The 16,986-nt window shown below is 37.0% G+C and overlaps 1 protein-coding gene across 2 annotated transcripts in view; it reads left to right on the top strand.

The window, feature by feature from the left end:
- Positions 1–16,986, top strand: part of LOC115209774 (tubulin monoglycylase TTLL3-like) — a 140,839-nt gene that overhangs the window by 110,583 nt on the left and 13,270 nt on the right. For both annotated transcript variants that reach the window (XM_029778288.2, XM_036501609.1), the window contains exons 11-14: positions 1,602–1,657; positions 3,408–3,559; positions 7,289–7,384; positions 11,777–11,921. In XM_029778288.2, the coding sequence (XP_029634148.1) occupies positions 1,602–1,657; positions 3,408–3,559; positions 7,289–7,384; positions 11,777–11,921 (449 nt within the window). The remainder of the gene's footprint in view (positions 1–1,601; positions 1,658–3,407; positions 3,560–7,288; positions 7,385–11,776; positions 11,922–16,986) is intronic.

The following is a 16,986-nucleotide window of genomic DNA, read 5'->3' as shown; positions in this document are numbered from 1 at the left end:
AGGGCTCGTTTGGTTTGTGGTGAGGAATGCCGAAATGGTACCCGTCTTCTCCATACGGAAAAAGAAGGGGATACTGCAGGGCGTCATATGACCGATGCGTCTCATTAATACGCTGAAGACCACTGTCGCGGCTTTGAAGAACTATGTCTCGCTGATTGTGCTGTTCACCATGGAGAACTATGGCCACTTCATTGCACGAAGGAGCGTTATATCGGTGCGCGTGCTCCCCAGAAGGCCTTTTGTCAGCATCGATGACAATGGTGAATGTTGGTGAAGGGGCTGTTTCCAAGGTGTATTTGAAACTGGGAATATAGCTGTTGTGGTTATGAAGCATGTTTTGCAGAGTGAGCAGCACGTCCCTGTCGAAATTGTCAGCGTCAGTGTTTGCAGGTTGTGGAATTACACCGAAACGCAAATCAAGTTGCCTATTGTAATTTGTAAGGAAATACATTTGAAGGAACGAAGGTTTGCAATTTTGTAGTGGCTGGAGTGACCCAATAAGGTGGTACACTGGCCCTGGACCTTGAAAGTAGGCATCCAATCAGTTTCTCTGACAACGTTAGCCCCGAAAGAAGTCATTTGAAATGCACAATTGTATTTCCTGATGAGTTGAAGGAATTTTGATGACAAGAAATGCCAGCCATGGTGACTCTACTATCCTCAGATTCTATCCCTTCAAACTTTGGTTTCCAATATTTTATTATTTTGATGACAAGAAATGCCAGCCATGGTGACTCTACTATCCTCAGATTCTATCCCTTCAAACTTTGGTTTCCAATATTTTATTATTTTTATTCAGCTTGCAAGTTCGTCTGTCCCTTTTAAATGTTAGCGTTTTGCTGTCTGCCTTGAAGCAGACCTTTCCGTTGCCACTGCCTGATATTTATGATTGATCTTTCTAAATATTTTATTTCTCAGCTTACTCAAGATCTTTTGTTGTTTATAAATGGGAGAGAGATAGATAAAGATAGAGAATAAGAGAAAGCGAGGGAGAGTCCGAGAGAAAGGAAGAGTAAGAGAGTGGGTTAAGTGAGAGAGAAACAAAGAGGGAGAATCATCATCATCATCATCGTTTAACGTCCATTTTCCGTGCTAGCACGGGTTGGACAGTGTGACCGGGATCTGGGAAGCCAGGAGGCTGCACCAGGCTCCAGTCTGATCTGGCAGTGTTTCTACAGGTGGATGACCTTCCTAACACCAACCACTCTGTCAGTGTAGTGGGTGCTTTTTTCGTCCCGCCGGCACAGGTGCCAGGGGGGCTCGCAGCGGCAACAATCGGTTGGTGCTTTTTACGTGCCACCGGCACAGAAGCAAGTCAAGGCGGCGCTGCAATCGGCCACGTTCGGATGGTGCTTTTTACGTGCTGAAAGGAAGCAACAGAAAATAACAACCACACTCTTACCCGCGCGTAGAGCGGGTCACCTTCAGCTAGTATATGTATTTTATATATATATATATATATATATATATATATATATCATCACACACACACACATATACACAATGTTTATCTTTATTTTTAAAATATATATAAAGGTTAATCTTTAAGAATTGTCTGGAAATTCAAATGCAAATGTGTTTTCTATATTTTTATTTTATAGTCTCTAAATGAAGCCGAATTAGCAGATTTACGTCATTGGCATTATCGAGTTATACAGTAAATATATTGTTTCCTAATTTTTACCATAATCATTTGCTTGTAACCATCCAATTCCTCAAATATACATGCATGCACTGTTTCATCTCTGATGCTAAGTTAATATTTTTAAAGTTTCTCCAGTGTTTTTGCTTTTCTTCCTGCATTTCACATAACCTTCTCATTCAGAAAGTTTCATTGATTTCCATGGCATTATATCTTCGATGGGCGACTTAATCTGATCATCGTCACATTTGATTGCACCCATCAGTCCCCTGTGTTGCAGGTATTTTTGGAAGCACTCCGTCGGTTACGACGATGAGGGTTCCGGTTGATCCGAATCAACGGAACAGCCTGCTCGTGAAATTAACGTGTAAGTGGCTGAGCACTCCACAGACACGTGTACCCTTAACGTAGTTCTCGGGGATATTCAGCGTGACACAGAGAGTGACAAGGCCGGCCCTTTGAAATACAGGTACAACAGAAACAGGAAGTAAGAGTGAGAGAAAATTGTAGTGAAAGAGTACAGCAGGGATCACCACCATCCCCTGCCGGAGCCTCGTGGAGTTTTAGGTGTTTTCGCTCAATAAACACTCACAACGCCCGGTCTGGGAATTGAAACCGCGATCCTATGACCGCAAGTCCGCTGCCCTAACCACTGGGCCATTGCGCCTCCACTGTTGCAGGTATATGTAGTAAGTCTCCAACCTGTGGATAACTTGTGATTCATAGTTTCTTCCTTTGTTCCCTCATCTGCCAATCTCAGAAGTCCTGCAAAGTCAAGAGTAGTACCTCTCCTCCTCTGATTAAGCTATAAAAATCTTTACTCTTTCTTTTTTTATAAACTAACTTTCAAAATTGATTGTAGTGGATGTCATTATTAAAGATAATGTTGGTTTTGCTACTCACTACCACTCAAGTCTGCTCCTCAGGCTACACATACACACTTATGTGACTTAGGTAATGTTGGTGCTGCTGGCGTTACGTTGTGAGTTCAAATTCCACCGAGGTCAACTTTGCCTTTCATCCTTTCGGGGTCGATAGATTAAGTACCAGTTACACACTGGGGTCGATGTAATCGACTTAATACCTATGTCTGTCCTTGTTTGTCCCCTCTGTGTTTAGCCCCTTGTGGGTAATACAGAAATAGGTATTGTGTAAGCATTTCAAAATCAAAAACATTCAGCAGTAATATCACGTGAATATGTGGGAAATGTACTTTATTTGAAATCTAGGAAGGGTAGACATGAGGACGAGCACCTGGGTACAGAATACTGCCTTGGAGATGTTTTGTCTCACCCATGCAAACAAGGAAATACAGACATGAAAATAATGATGATGATGATGGAATTCATCAGATGGGTCTGTGTGTAAAATACACAGTCAGTGTACTCATTAAGGTTTTAATTATTACATGAGACCCACCAGTGTAGCTAAAGTGTGTGTTGCCCAGTGTGGCTCTTCAATTTGCCACCCTAGGCCCCTACAAAAAATAAATATTGCCTACAGCAGACCTAAAAGTTGTGCCGCTCAGGATGGACTGCCCTTCTGCTCCCTCTAGCTATGCTAGTGATGAGACCTTTCATGAAAAAGAAATGAACTCTTGATTGCACTTCGACATTCATGTGGGAGTGGAGTAAGACACAATTTTACAGCATTGAAATTTATTACATATGTTTTTTATATATGTTTTTGTAGTAATATTTTACATTCATAATAAGAATTTCATATCCCATGAATTTTACATTCAAATAGTGATTAATGTTTTTAGTTCTGATTTAGCCATTGAAGGTGTGACTCCAGCCTTAGCCAACCTATGTGAAAGCACCTTAAAACGTCTTCGATTGCAGTGTCCTCAGTTATATTTGGATGGCAAACACAATATATGGATCCTTAAACCAGGTGCCCAATCTCGAGGAAGAGGTTAGTTATACATTTTTTGTAAACTTATATTTTTGTACTTTATATTGTTATTTGCTAGTTAAAATCTGCATATTTATTGTTTCATTGGGAAAATCTATACCACAGTCTTTGAAAAATAGGAATAGCTTATTAGCCATTTAGCATTCAGATTACTCTGTCAAATACAATGCTTATTCACATTGTTTTGAATTAATCATACATCATCTCATAGCTTTTCCATTTCAATGATGTATAGTTTATTTTTAATATAACACTTTAGAGCAGGTGGGAGAGGTCAGAGGTCAGATTTGGTTGGTTTGAACGTAAAACAGGTTGAATATTTTCTGCTGGATATAGCTGGTTTAAGTTCTAAAAAAGGATTAGCCCTTTAGCATTCAAACCGGCCATATCCGGCCAAGAGTATTCTGCCTGTTTTATGTTCAAACTGGCCAGATCTGGTCTCTCACACCAACCCTACAATATTGTTTTAAAAATTAATAGTTACCTCATCAAAATCTCATAGCTACAAGATAATGCATGATTAGTTCAAAACAATGTGGATAAAAAAGAATTAATTTTGGCAGAATAATGCAAACACTAAAGGGTTAAAGATTTCACAGATCAAAAAATACACAGATCCAAATGATGAAAAAATACAAGTATAGAATATTCTACCCATCTTATAGAAAAATGAATGTAGAACAGACACTAATTCTAACATAATCATAAAGCAGATCATCAAAATTAGAAGTTCTCGTGTGAAATTAAAATAGTTCAGCCTTCAAGACAATAGATAATATATTTCATATTTAATAACACAGTGTGACACAATTTTTGGATAGCAGCTGTCAATTTCTATTTGCTTACTCTTAGAAAGTACGAAAAAAGGCTAATGTTTCCTTCAAACTTTGCTTTTGTTACATTTATTCAAACCCCCAAAGAATTTCTCTCAACACATGACTATGATGCTTACACACTACTCCTGCTCATGATCACAGATGCATGTATTGTCAGCCACTAAGGGACATGCTCCAGTTGTTAAGGTTAAGCAACTGACAAGCAAATCTGTGGTATTGAGCAGAATATTTGCTATAACAATATTTCTGCTTCAGCAACTCAGCACTGAATCTGTCTGAGATGTAATTGAAAATAGGTCAGTTTTAAAACATTGATGTCCAGGTCACAAAAGCCAAATAGGAAATAACACTTACTGACCAAAGACAAAAAAATTAAAATTTACACTGTGTTATCATTAGAAGTAGTGTGGAGGGACCCAGTGGAAGAGGTAGACCCAGGAAAATGTGGGATGAGGTGGTGAAATATGATCTTTGGGTCTTGAGTCTCATGAAGACGATGACACATGACTGAAACTTTTGGTGATTCACTGTGCTTTAGAAGTGAAATCATAGTTGTGGCCCAGTGCCAGAGACCTGTAAAAGGCACCCAGTACATTCTTTTGAGTGGTTGGCAAAAAGAAGGGCATCCAAGCCACTAGAGCCTGTTGCAGCTCTCCAATTTATCAGTTTCAGTCGAAACGTCCAACCAACGAGCATGGGAAACAAACATTAAATGATGATGATGATGATGATGAGCACACTTGCGTGTCCACTCAACAAGTTCACTTTGCAACCATGTTGTTTTGTTGCATGACACTGTGGACAAGTGTCTTCTACTCTAGCCTATAGTTGATCAATGCATTGTGAGTGAAATTGGTAGATGGAAACTAAATGGGAGCTTGTCATATAAGTGTGTGTGTGTGTGTGTGTGTTGACATTGGTTATATGTTGTGTAAAAACGAGGCAGTTCATATTACATACTTGGTGCAATTTTTTATGTCTGCCATAAAAATATATCTAGCATTGAGTTGTTTGTCATTCAGAAGACCTAGAAAATAAGTCTCTTAAAAAAAAATTAAGAATTGCTGACAGGAAGGGTATCTGTTTGTAGAGTACTACCACAAAAATTCTCATACAACCCATACCAACATGAAAAAAGCAGTTGTAAAAGTGGTGAGGATGCAATCATTAAAGGATTTGGTTTTTTTGTTTCTCTACTAGCATGTGAAGGATTAAATAAATATTTGGAATTTTCTTCAGTGGAATTCAGGAAAAGAAAAAACTATTTTTAAAAAAAGTAGTTATATACCTATGTATAGTTTCTCTGGTTATATTCTATAATCATGTATAATTTCATTCATAGCTTTTTTGAAATACCTTCTTTGTGTTATTTCCGAATCCAAGATAGGCAGGATCTAAAGTGGGAAAATATTGAAAATTTTTTTTTGTGAATTTAAAAGTATTTGTATTTTCAGATTTGAGAATGTGCTTCTCAGGGTTAAACTTTAATGTAAATTTTAAAAAAAGTATCAAGAACATTTGTTAATCTGCTGCTACAGAATTTAGGTAACAAAAAAAAAAAAAAAAGAAAGCATTGTAAACAAGCTTAAAATTGTCTGAATGTTAACCAGTAGACTAGGCACAGGCATAGCTGTGTGGTGAGAAGCTTACTTCTCAACCACATGGTTCTGGGTTCCGTTCCACTGTGTGGCATTTTGAGCAAGTGTCTTCTACTATAGCCTCAGCCAACCAAAGCCTTTTGAGTGAATTTTGTTGATGGAAATTGAAGGAGACCTAGCTTATATATATGTGTGTGTATGTCTTCGTATCTGTTTTTGTCCCCTGCAACCATTTGACAACCAGTGTTGGTGTATTTATGTCTCCATAACTTAGTGGTTCAGCAAAAGAAACCAATAGCAGGCTTAAAAAATAAGTAGTGGGGTCAATTCATTCACCTAAAATTCTTTAAGGTGTTGGCACAGCTTGGCTGCAGTCTAATCACTAAAACTAGTAAAAGATAAAATTAATTTGTCTTTTAAAAAGGAAATAAATAAATCGATGAAATAAAAGAGAAGTTTGATGGGATTTTCTGTTTATAGCTTCTGAAAATTCAGTGTTTAATATTCTTCAGCCTGTGTTCCATATAACATTGGAATCTATTTAATATCAAATTGTAAAAATATTTTTACACTGGAAAGATTACTAGAGTATGTTTAACTTTTATAGTTCAATGTTGTTTGCTTTTTTTGACAACAAGTCAACTACTAGCTATAAATAAACTCCATAATAGAAATAGATATAAAGTTAAATTATGTTAGGAAACAAATACAGATAAAGCTATCAGTTGTTTTGATTTATTCCCCAAAGTATATCAATAATTTATTTACATGAAGCATACAAAATCAAGACTGATTTAGTAGCAATAAGCAAGTGAGGAAAGCAAAACATGTACTGACTTTAAGTATGATGTATCATAGAGGAACCTGATCAGCGAAAGTAGAAGGCAAGAAACATCTGGAAAAGATTTTGAACAGCTGTATATCATGACTAAGAAATGAATCAAGTTTGAATAGGCTACTACTAATAATATTTATTATTATATTATGAACTAAGATGACAACTGATAATTTAAACCACTAAAGAATGCTTGTGAGAGAAAATGCTGAGGTTGCATAAACATCAGATGGAAAGTGAGTTGAGAAATGTAGATTAATGTTTACTGGCAATAGATTTGGGAGAAAGTGAAAACAAATATTGAGTAAGACAGACTAAATCAGAAAGTGTAACAGTTAATAGAAACAAAATTTATAAATATAAAGTGAGGTTGGGAAATAGCAGTTGCCTACACTGCTCATATCTTTCATTATAGCATCCACAATGATATAAACTAATACATTGTTTTTGTAATTTTCAGGTATAAGTTGTTATGATGATTTGGATAGTATCTTAAAAATTGATGAAGGGAATGTGATAAAGAAGGAATCAAAATATGTGATCCAAAAATACATTGGTAAGTAATAAACTTCTGCATATGAATGCATAGTCTTTAATCCAAAAGAATTCGGATCATTGTACCAATTTTAACTTATAGGAAACAGTCTTGTAGTTCAGTAATACTAAGAAAGGAGAGCAAATGCATATCTTAAGTAGATACTTATCCCTAGTTCACTATCAATGCTTTTAAACTGGTAGAATATTGGCACAAGGCCAGCAATTTCAGAGGAAGGGGTAAGTTGATTACATCAACTCCAGTACTCAACTGGTACTATTTTATTGACCCCGAAAGGAAGAAAGGCAAAGTTGACCTTAGCGGAATTTGAACACAGAATGTAAAGATGAACAAAATGCTGCTAAGCATTTTGCCTGGCATGCTAATGATTCTGCCAGCTCACTGCCTCGGATGAATATTAAGAAATGAAGAATATTAATGAATGAATATTAAGAAATTAAACATGAACTGGGTCACTAATGACCAGAACCTTTTTAAATTATGATTGCTAAGTTAAAGAAGGGTTGTTCAGAGGTCACTTGATTGAGCAAAGGTATTAAAAAACTGCCACCCTATTGCATAATGTTACATTATTAAATTCATTTAGTCTGCAGTCACAATTGGTTTATACTGTTCCAGCACAATAAGTACTATTTTCTCCAATCTGGCTGTTTAAGTTATATTTAAATAGGATTGTCTTGACTCCTGTTCTTGTTTCCACATTTCTCTCAGTCTTATACTTTCCTGAACCCATCAGCTTACTACATCACCCTCTCAAAAATCATGGGTTGCTTGGTCTTTCCTTCTCCATGCTAATGATACTGTATAGGTGATACACTCAGTGATAGCGCTTTAAGGATCATACTTTTCACATACCTCTAATTACAAATTTGGTATGTGCCTAATTAAAACTGTCAGCATGGTGTCACAGTGCAAGACTATACTCTGTACAATGAACTGAGTTCGATACTTTGGAACCTCAGTTGGTGTATTCAGTATTCTTAAGTATAGCAGTGGTGTCTGAATTACATAAAGCAGGAAGGATCACACATGAAGGCCTGCACTAAAAAAACTGCATGGATATATAAATTATATAAATTTAAAAAAAAAACCATTGAACATTATTTACACTGGGCACAGAAAAAAGTTTATATTTTATGGTGAACTGGCTTTTGCAAGCAAGAACACTTCAAGCTCTGCTTTCTAACCTAAAGTAAAACATTTGTGTCTTTGGTATTAATCAAGAGAGTAGAAAACTGTTGCGATAGCTTTCTGGAGCAATCTGGTAGAAGCTGTATATATTTGAAGAAAAAACCAAAAAACAACTGTGGGACAGGGCACATCATGAGTGTTATGTCTCTTTGTCTGCTCCCTCTTCATGGCCAGATGGCTGGACCAATGATTATGATATTTTGGGGGATTACAAAGACGGTTGTCAGGAAGGATTTTAGCATTAAAAAATCAGAAATTATGATTATTTTCTGGATATCGACTTTTGAATAGATAAATCACCATTGCATTTTTATTAACCGAGGACGGTTAATAGCAAAAACATAATGGAAAAAGTGTGTGTCAGTATATAGTATGTGTGGTTATTTAGTGGTTATTGAAGTGTATCAGTCTTGAGCAGGATTCAAAACAGCTAATTGAAATGGCTGTTCAGTTCTATATTTAAGAGATGAAGAATTATGTACATTATTTACATTCGACGGATATTTGTCCTCATCTTGTTTGTTGTTAACACAATGTTTCAGCTGATATACCCTCCAGCCTTCTTCGGGTGTCTTGGGGAAATTTCAAACCTGGGTTCTCATTCCTAAGGTATTTTCGATGTTATTATTATTATTGTTGTTGTTGTTGTTGTTATTGTTCAGGTCACTGCTTGGAATCGAACTCGGAATCTTGGGGTTAGTAGCTCGCGCTCTTAACCCCAAGATTCCGAGTTTGATTCCAAGCAGTGACCTGAACAATAATAATAATAATAATAATAATAATAATAACATCGAAAAATACCTTAGGAATGAGAATCCAGGTTCAAAATTTCCCCAAGACACCTGATGAAGGCTGGAGGGTATATCAGCCGAAACGTTGTGTTAACAACAAACAAGATGAGGACAAATGTCTGTCGGATGTAAATAATGTAAATAAGGAAGTGGATGTTGTTTACATCTCTGTTTTGTCAATCAAAATAATCCATGGTACCAGAACATCCAGACATTATTCGCATTGAACAGTGAGAGGTAAGTCTTAGTTTGATTTTTTGCAACCCTATAGATTCTGCTTGCACATTCACAGCAAACAAGCCACAGGGCCAAACTTTAGATCATGTAGATATATTTTTACCCACTCCAATGTTTACACAAGGCCAGCTATATGTTGCTATGAGTTGAGCAATGGACTCCAGTAATTTGAAAATTAGTGTCGACCAAGTAGAAAATATCGTCTACAAAGAAGTTTTGTTATCATATTGATATTATCAAAAGGAATAGGATTCGTAATTTAAATAAGGAAATTTGTGAACTTTGAATGTATAATAGTATAAACAAGTGTTTAATAGTGTAAGCAACTAAAATAAAAGTATATCTAAATAATGTTTTTTCTCAATACTTTTTATGTAGTGGTCGAAGGAAGCTCTGGCTTTTGTTAGGAGCGGTTCACATAACTATTCATGATACAGAGGCTGGGAGCCTATTTCAGTTTGGGAGTGAATTGTCATCACATGTTGCTAAGTCGCAAACACATATCATATAGCTGCAATAGAATGCTACATCACCAACAGTAATGTGATTTCTCTAAGACATCACCCAGTAATCTATCCAAGTCCATTTACACATTTCTCAATACATAACGCTGTTGTGACTTCCCTCCTTCATTTTATGCTCCCATCATAGATGGGTAGATTTGCTAGTGGTAATAATTTAGGAAGAGGAGTTAAGTGCCTGATACTTGACAAATGCAAAAGGTGGAGGCCTCCAGTATGTTAAAATGTAATAAAAATTGTGAGTTGCATCATGCATGTGGAAGACATTAACTTTATCAGCTATCTGATTTCTATTGAAGCATTCATAACATGCAATTCTATCTAAAAGAAGTCTTGCTCTTGTAGAAATACCACTGGTGCCAGCCATAGACATGAAAGTATTATTCAGATTTTTGAAAGATAAAACTAACATCAGTATACCTTTTTACAGAATATCTTCCTCTAAAATTTTTGCAGCAGTGAAATTTATTGCAGCCTTTTGCTTTTGTATCTTTATTATAAATTCACATTCATATACATATCTTTATTATATATCTTTATCATATACATATCTTTATTATATATCTTTATCATATACATATCTTTATTATAAATTCACATTCATATGGCTTCCGTGCCGGTGGCACATAAAATACACCAATCCGACCGTGGCTGTTGCCAGCCTCGCCTGGCACCTGTGCGGGTGGCACGTAAAAAGCACCCACTACACTCACGGAGTGGTTGGCGTTAGGAAGGGCATCCAGCTGTAGAAACACTGCCAGATAAGACTGGAGCCTGGTGCAGCCTTCTGGCTTCCCAGATCCCCGGTCGAACCGTCCAACCCATGCTAGCATGGAAAACGGATGTTAAACGATGATGATGATGATGATACAGTGCGTGAGGCTTTGCTGCAAACTATTTGCTGGATAAATTAAAATACCTGCTGTTTCCTAAAAGAAAAGAACAATGATTGGCTAATTCTATAGAATGCAAGTTAATTAGTGAAATAAGGAAAATTTGTATGACATTATGAGAACAGATGTATGAAAACATCATCATTCAATGTCTATCTTCCATGCTGGCATTGGTTTGATGGTTTGACAATCTGATGAGTTGGAGAACTGTGCCAAGCTCCAATGTCTGTTTTGACATGGATTTCTATGGCTGGATGCCCTTCCTAATGCCAGCTGCTTTGAAGAATGTATTGGATACCAAACAAGGCAAACATAATAAATATACATCAACACAAATTATTGCTGCAGTCTACACTCCAGAAGAGCCTTCTAAAGGAAATTGGCAAATAATTAATTAACCCTTGAACATTTAAACTGACCATGTCTGGACCATATGTTCTACATGTTTTATGTTCAAACCTGCCGTATTTAGTCACTCACACCTACCCTACAATATCATTCTAAAAATATTCAGTCACATCATTTAGATCTTGGAGCTTCAAGATGAGGTATTGATTAATTCAAATTAATTTGAATAAATAAGCATTACCTTTGACAGAGTAATCTGAATGCTAAAGGGTTAAGGAAATTGGCAAATAATTGTTAACAGTCCTCAACACACATACTGATACTCATTCATTTATTTATAAATTAACTTTGTTTTTAACATAAATTTGTCTGTAATAACCAAGAGATAATATTAAATATTTTTATTTCCAGAACGGCCTTTACTGATTTATAATTGCAAGTTTGACATTAGGCAATGGTTTTTAATCACAGATTGGAATCCACTTACTGTGTGGTTTTACAAAGACTGTTATCTGCGGTTTTGTTCACAACAGTTTACTCTTAATGACTTTAATGCGTGAGTTTCTTATTGTTTTATGTTCTCAGTTCTTTTCTATTCTATTCAGCCATCCATCTTCTCTACCCACTGTGGAAGCACTCCGTCGGTTACGACGACGAGGGTTCCAGTTGATCCGAATCAACGGAACAGCCTGCTCGTGAAATTAACGTGTAAGTGGCTGAGCACGCCACAGACACGTGTACCCTTAACGTAGTTCTCGGGGATATTCAGCGTGACACAGAGAGTGACAAGGCCGGCCCTTTGAAATACAGGTACAACAGAAACAGGAAGTAAGAGTGAAAGAAAGTTGTAGTGAAAGAGTACAGCAGGGATCACCACCATCCCCTGCCGGAGCCTCGTGGAGTTTTAGGTGTTTTCGCTCAATAAACACTCACAACGCCCGGTCTGGGAATTGAAACCACGATCCTACGACCGCAAGTCCGCTGCCCTAACCACTGGGCCATTGTGCCTCCGTCTCTGCCCACTATGCCTAGAAGGATTGTGAGGGGAGACTCCTCAGGCACCTCCTGTATCGGATCCTGTCAGAAGCAGTTGTCATTATGCTTTCTGGTTGGCTTCCCAAATGTGACCAACTGGGAATATAGAAATTATCCAACCATCTCATTCTTGTTAATGGCTTTTAGAGACACCATATTTTGTTATGCAACCATAATATACTACAAAGTATGTTAAATGCTTTATAAGTCAATATTGTGTCCTACTGTGTTATCAGTGCTATTACATGATTTTTTTTTTAAGTTTATCTCTGCAGATTTTCTATAGAAGTTATAGCCAACACTGATTTGTTATGATGTTTCTTATCTGAATATGCCTAATGTAAACAACAATGTGGTTGAAGCTGGAAAAACAGAATATGCATATTTCCAGAGTTCTTGCTCCTTCATTAGCACCAATAATGTTACATTGCTATATTTAGTGGCTATTTAGAGTTCATGGATGGTTAATGGGTTGGATATGGTGCTAAAAAAGGAACAAGAACTCTTGAAATATGGCATGCACACCCATTACCCATTTTTCCATCTTTGTTGTTTACATTAGACATATTCAGATATGAAACATCATAACAAATTACTGTTGGCTATAATTTCTATAAGAAAATCTATAGAGATGACCTTATCAAGTGATCTCATTCTTAGTCTACCCTTAGATGTTCTGTCAATTGGCACAACTAAAAGCATTTGCCTTGTCTTGCAATTCTTTCTTACAACCTTCTACTCACGTGTCCTTAGTACTCGACTCTCATGCAGTGAAGTAGAAGCTTGACCTGAAGAGACTCCTGATCTCTGAGCTATGCATTCTATTGAATAACATTACTCCAGGGATCCTTTGGAGGAACCCCATTTCAGCCACTTTATTCATGATCATTCTCTTTCAGTTGTTATCCAGCATTCATAATCATAGGATAGCCATGCAAACTGAATTGAGGACAGAAAGTTTGGCTTTTTTATTAATCTCTCCTCTTCTGAGAATCAAATTCTGGAGCTGATGCATTACGGTACCAGCACCTACAATTCTAACATCCATTTCTGCCTCCTGTTTCTTATCATACGGCCCCAAGTTACTTAAATTTTTCAACCTGTCTCAATGATGTTCAACTAACATGCAAAGTGTATTGGGAAGACTTTTTTGAGAGGACCAATGTTGCAGTATTCACAAGACTAATTCACATCCTTGCTTAGCAGCAAAGCCATACAGTGCCTGTGGAGATCACCTTCGGATGAACCAAATACAGTGCTACAGTAGCATGTCATTTGTGAATATGAGCCAACTGATCCTACACCCACTGATTGTGGTACCATTTCCACAACAGCTGTGCATGTCAATTTTAATTTCATCAAAATTACAAAAAAGGACAGGTGACAGTAAGCACCCCTGCCAAAGTCCAATCACCCAGTTAAAAAGCTTTCACTTAGCACCATTTACTCAAGTATAAACATCTTGGCATTTGTATAGCGACTTTTCAGCAACCAGAAGTTGCCCTTTAATTCCAGACTCCTGAGAAACTCTCCACTGTATGTCCCATTGCACATGGTCATATGCTTTTTTGAGAGGTGTTTATCTTTAGGCACTATTCCCCTATCTTTTGAAGATCTGCCATGTTTGCGGATCTAATACACATACCAGTTTGGTGCCGTGTGGGAATAAGACTGTAAGACCACAAGCTGCAAGATAGAAACGGTTTGTTGCTGTAGCAGTCTGAATGATCAGAGACCAGCACATGTAATTCATTCTTATCACATGATACATTCTTGTTTAGACCAGTAGTTCCTCAACCATTGTTTCCCTGTGGACCCCTTTGATTCCTATTTTACTTAACTGGACACCATAGCAAATTGATGTTTAAAAGAAGTTCTATCATATTTTTATAATAAAACTAGCAGTATCGCCCGGCGTTGCTCGGGTTTGTAAGGGAAATAACTTTATAAGTATTTTTAGAGTTATAGCCAAAAAATAGCAAAAAAATGCATTAAAAATGGAAAAAAAATTATGATAAATTTTTTTTTAAATCGTTGACTCATCGTAAACATTTTTAGAGAGTTACTTCCCTTATATAATAGCGAAAAAATGCATTAAAATGGAAAAAGATGATGGTAAATTTTTTTTTAAATCGTAGACTCATCGTAGACGCGTGCTAATACCCAGAAGGGCTCGATATGAATCACGACTATAAAATACCCGGTATTGGTTAAACTGCACTGCAAAATGTGGGAGTAGTTAGGAATCTAAATCGTAGGAGACAGACAGACAACTTCACTTTTATATATAAAGATATCATTAGGAATTGTATGAAAGGTTTTGTGTATTGCAGAAGTATAACCAATTTTATGGCACATAAATGTAAACAACAAAATCATATCTGGACCTCCAAGGGTCATATGGACCCAGGTTGAGAAGCACTGGTTTAGACCATTTGTTCATCATCATCATTTAATGTCCACTTTCCATGCTGGCATGGGTTGAAAGTTTGACCGGAGCTGGTTAGGCAGATGACTGCACCATACTTTGCTGTCTGTTTTGGCATGGCTTTTATGACTGGATGCCCTTCCTAACACCAACCACTCCATAGAGTGGACTGAGTGCGTTTTACATGGCACCAATACAAGCAAGGTCAGTTTTGGCATGGTTTTTTACAGCGGATGCCCTTCCAAACGCCAACCAATTTACAGTGTGGACTGGATGCTCTTTAAGTGGCACCAGCACTGGCAGGGTCACCACGTAACTTGCAAGACAAAGATCCTTTGAGAGGGTGTGTGGCATTGGGGGTGATTTTAGGCCAGATGATGAAAGGTTAGAGTATGACAGAGAGACAGAAACAGGTGTCTTGATGTAGAGGAAATATGTGGTTACCCAGTCAGAGAGAAGAAGGAAGAGAGAGAGAGAGAGAGTGATCAAGATTGAGGCCAGTAATGGGTGTGTTGCTATAGAGAAGATACTTGGTTATGTTTCTATAAACAACCATTTTCTCATTTCTCTGGCCTTCAGCAAATCATACCTGTTTTGTTTTTCATTGCATTAACTCTTAAATTTTCAATGTCTTCATCAATGTATAAATATAAAATGACTTATGGAATTCTTCTGTCTAGTTAGAAGTTTTGTCTGACCTTATTTAATATTTATTTACTGTTGAAAGTTACTTGAATGAAAATGCTTTAGTGACTTTTTTTAAATTCTGGGGTTAATTTCAGCTTGATATATTTACTACTTTACATATTACAAACTTTTGATTTCTGTCTTACTTTGTGATATTTTATGAGTGTATATCTTAGTTTTAGAAAAAATGTATTGTATTGTACTGTGTTACACGAGGTGCCAGAAGGGTTGGCAATAGGAAGGGCTTCTGAAGTAAAAATGCTGTCTTCACAATTAGACCTGTCCAACCAATGCTAGCTGAGAAAGATGGCTAGGAAATGATGATATACTTGATTATATATATATATTATATATAGGCGCAGGAGTGGCTGTGTGGTAAGTAGCTTGCTAACCAACCACATGGTTCCGGGTTCAGTCCCACTACGTGGCATCTTGGGCAAGTGTCTTCTGCTATAGCCCCGGGCCAACCAATGCCTTGTGAGTGGATTTGGTAGACGGAAACTGAAAGAAGCCTGTCGTATATATGTATATATATATATATATATATATATATATTATATATATATATATATGTATGTGTGTGTTTGTGTGTCTGTGTTTGTCCCCCTAGCATCGCTAGTGGTTGGCGTTAGGAAGGGCATCCAGCTGTAGAAACATTGCCAGATCAAACTGGGCCTGGTGCAGCCTTCTGGCTTCCCAGACCCCAGTTGAACCGTCCAACCCATGCTAGCATGGAAAGCGGACGCTAAACGATGATGATGATATATATATATATATATATCTGTAAAATAATATGTGACAGTTATTCAATAGCCAAGATAAAACTCTGAGTTTCAGATGCCGAGGTGGAAATCCACACCACCATCTCTTCGGTTATCTGACCATCTGAAAAACGCTATGAAAAAAGACCGTTATATAAAGGGAAATTACTGTGTTATAATTTTGCTACTTATATAAATTAAGGTTAAAAGTTCATAGTAAACACGTAAGCATGCCTACTCATATGCTCACATGTGCGCTTGTGCACCCACATGCATACGTATACGTCACTATCAAAACATACACATCTTCACTCGCATTTTTTGCCAAATGTATACGCATATATATATATACAAACTTATACACACACGCGCGTACCGTAAAGGTTCATACATACGTCTATATACGCACAAGCACAAGAAAAATCATGATTAAAGGTAACAATACAGAAAAAAACATAAAGAAGTATACAAAGCGTAAAAAGCACGTTCATATACGGACATGCCCTTATGCACACATACACACACACGACCATATATGTACATACCCGCACATGATTATATATGCATACTCACACACACATACACAAAAAAAGGATTATACATACGCCCCAAAAATCCGAAAAAACTGTAAAAATACTAAGTAAAAACGTCTATATATATATATGTATTCTTATGCCCGCACGCACGCACACATCTATATACATACATAC

This window comes from Octopus sinensis, linkage group LG3 (assembly GCF_006345805.1).
Source record: "Octopus sinensis linkage group LG3, ASM634580v1, whole genome shotgun sequence".
NCBI classification, from domain to species: domain Eukaryota; kingdom Metazoa; phylum Mollusca; class Cephalopoda; order Octopoda; family Octopodidae; genus Octopus; species Octopus sinensis.
The sequence above is the reverse complement of the archived record's forward strand: the minus strand, read 5'-3'. Positions and strand labels throughout refer to the sequence as shown.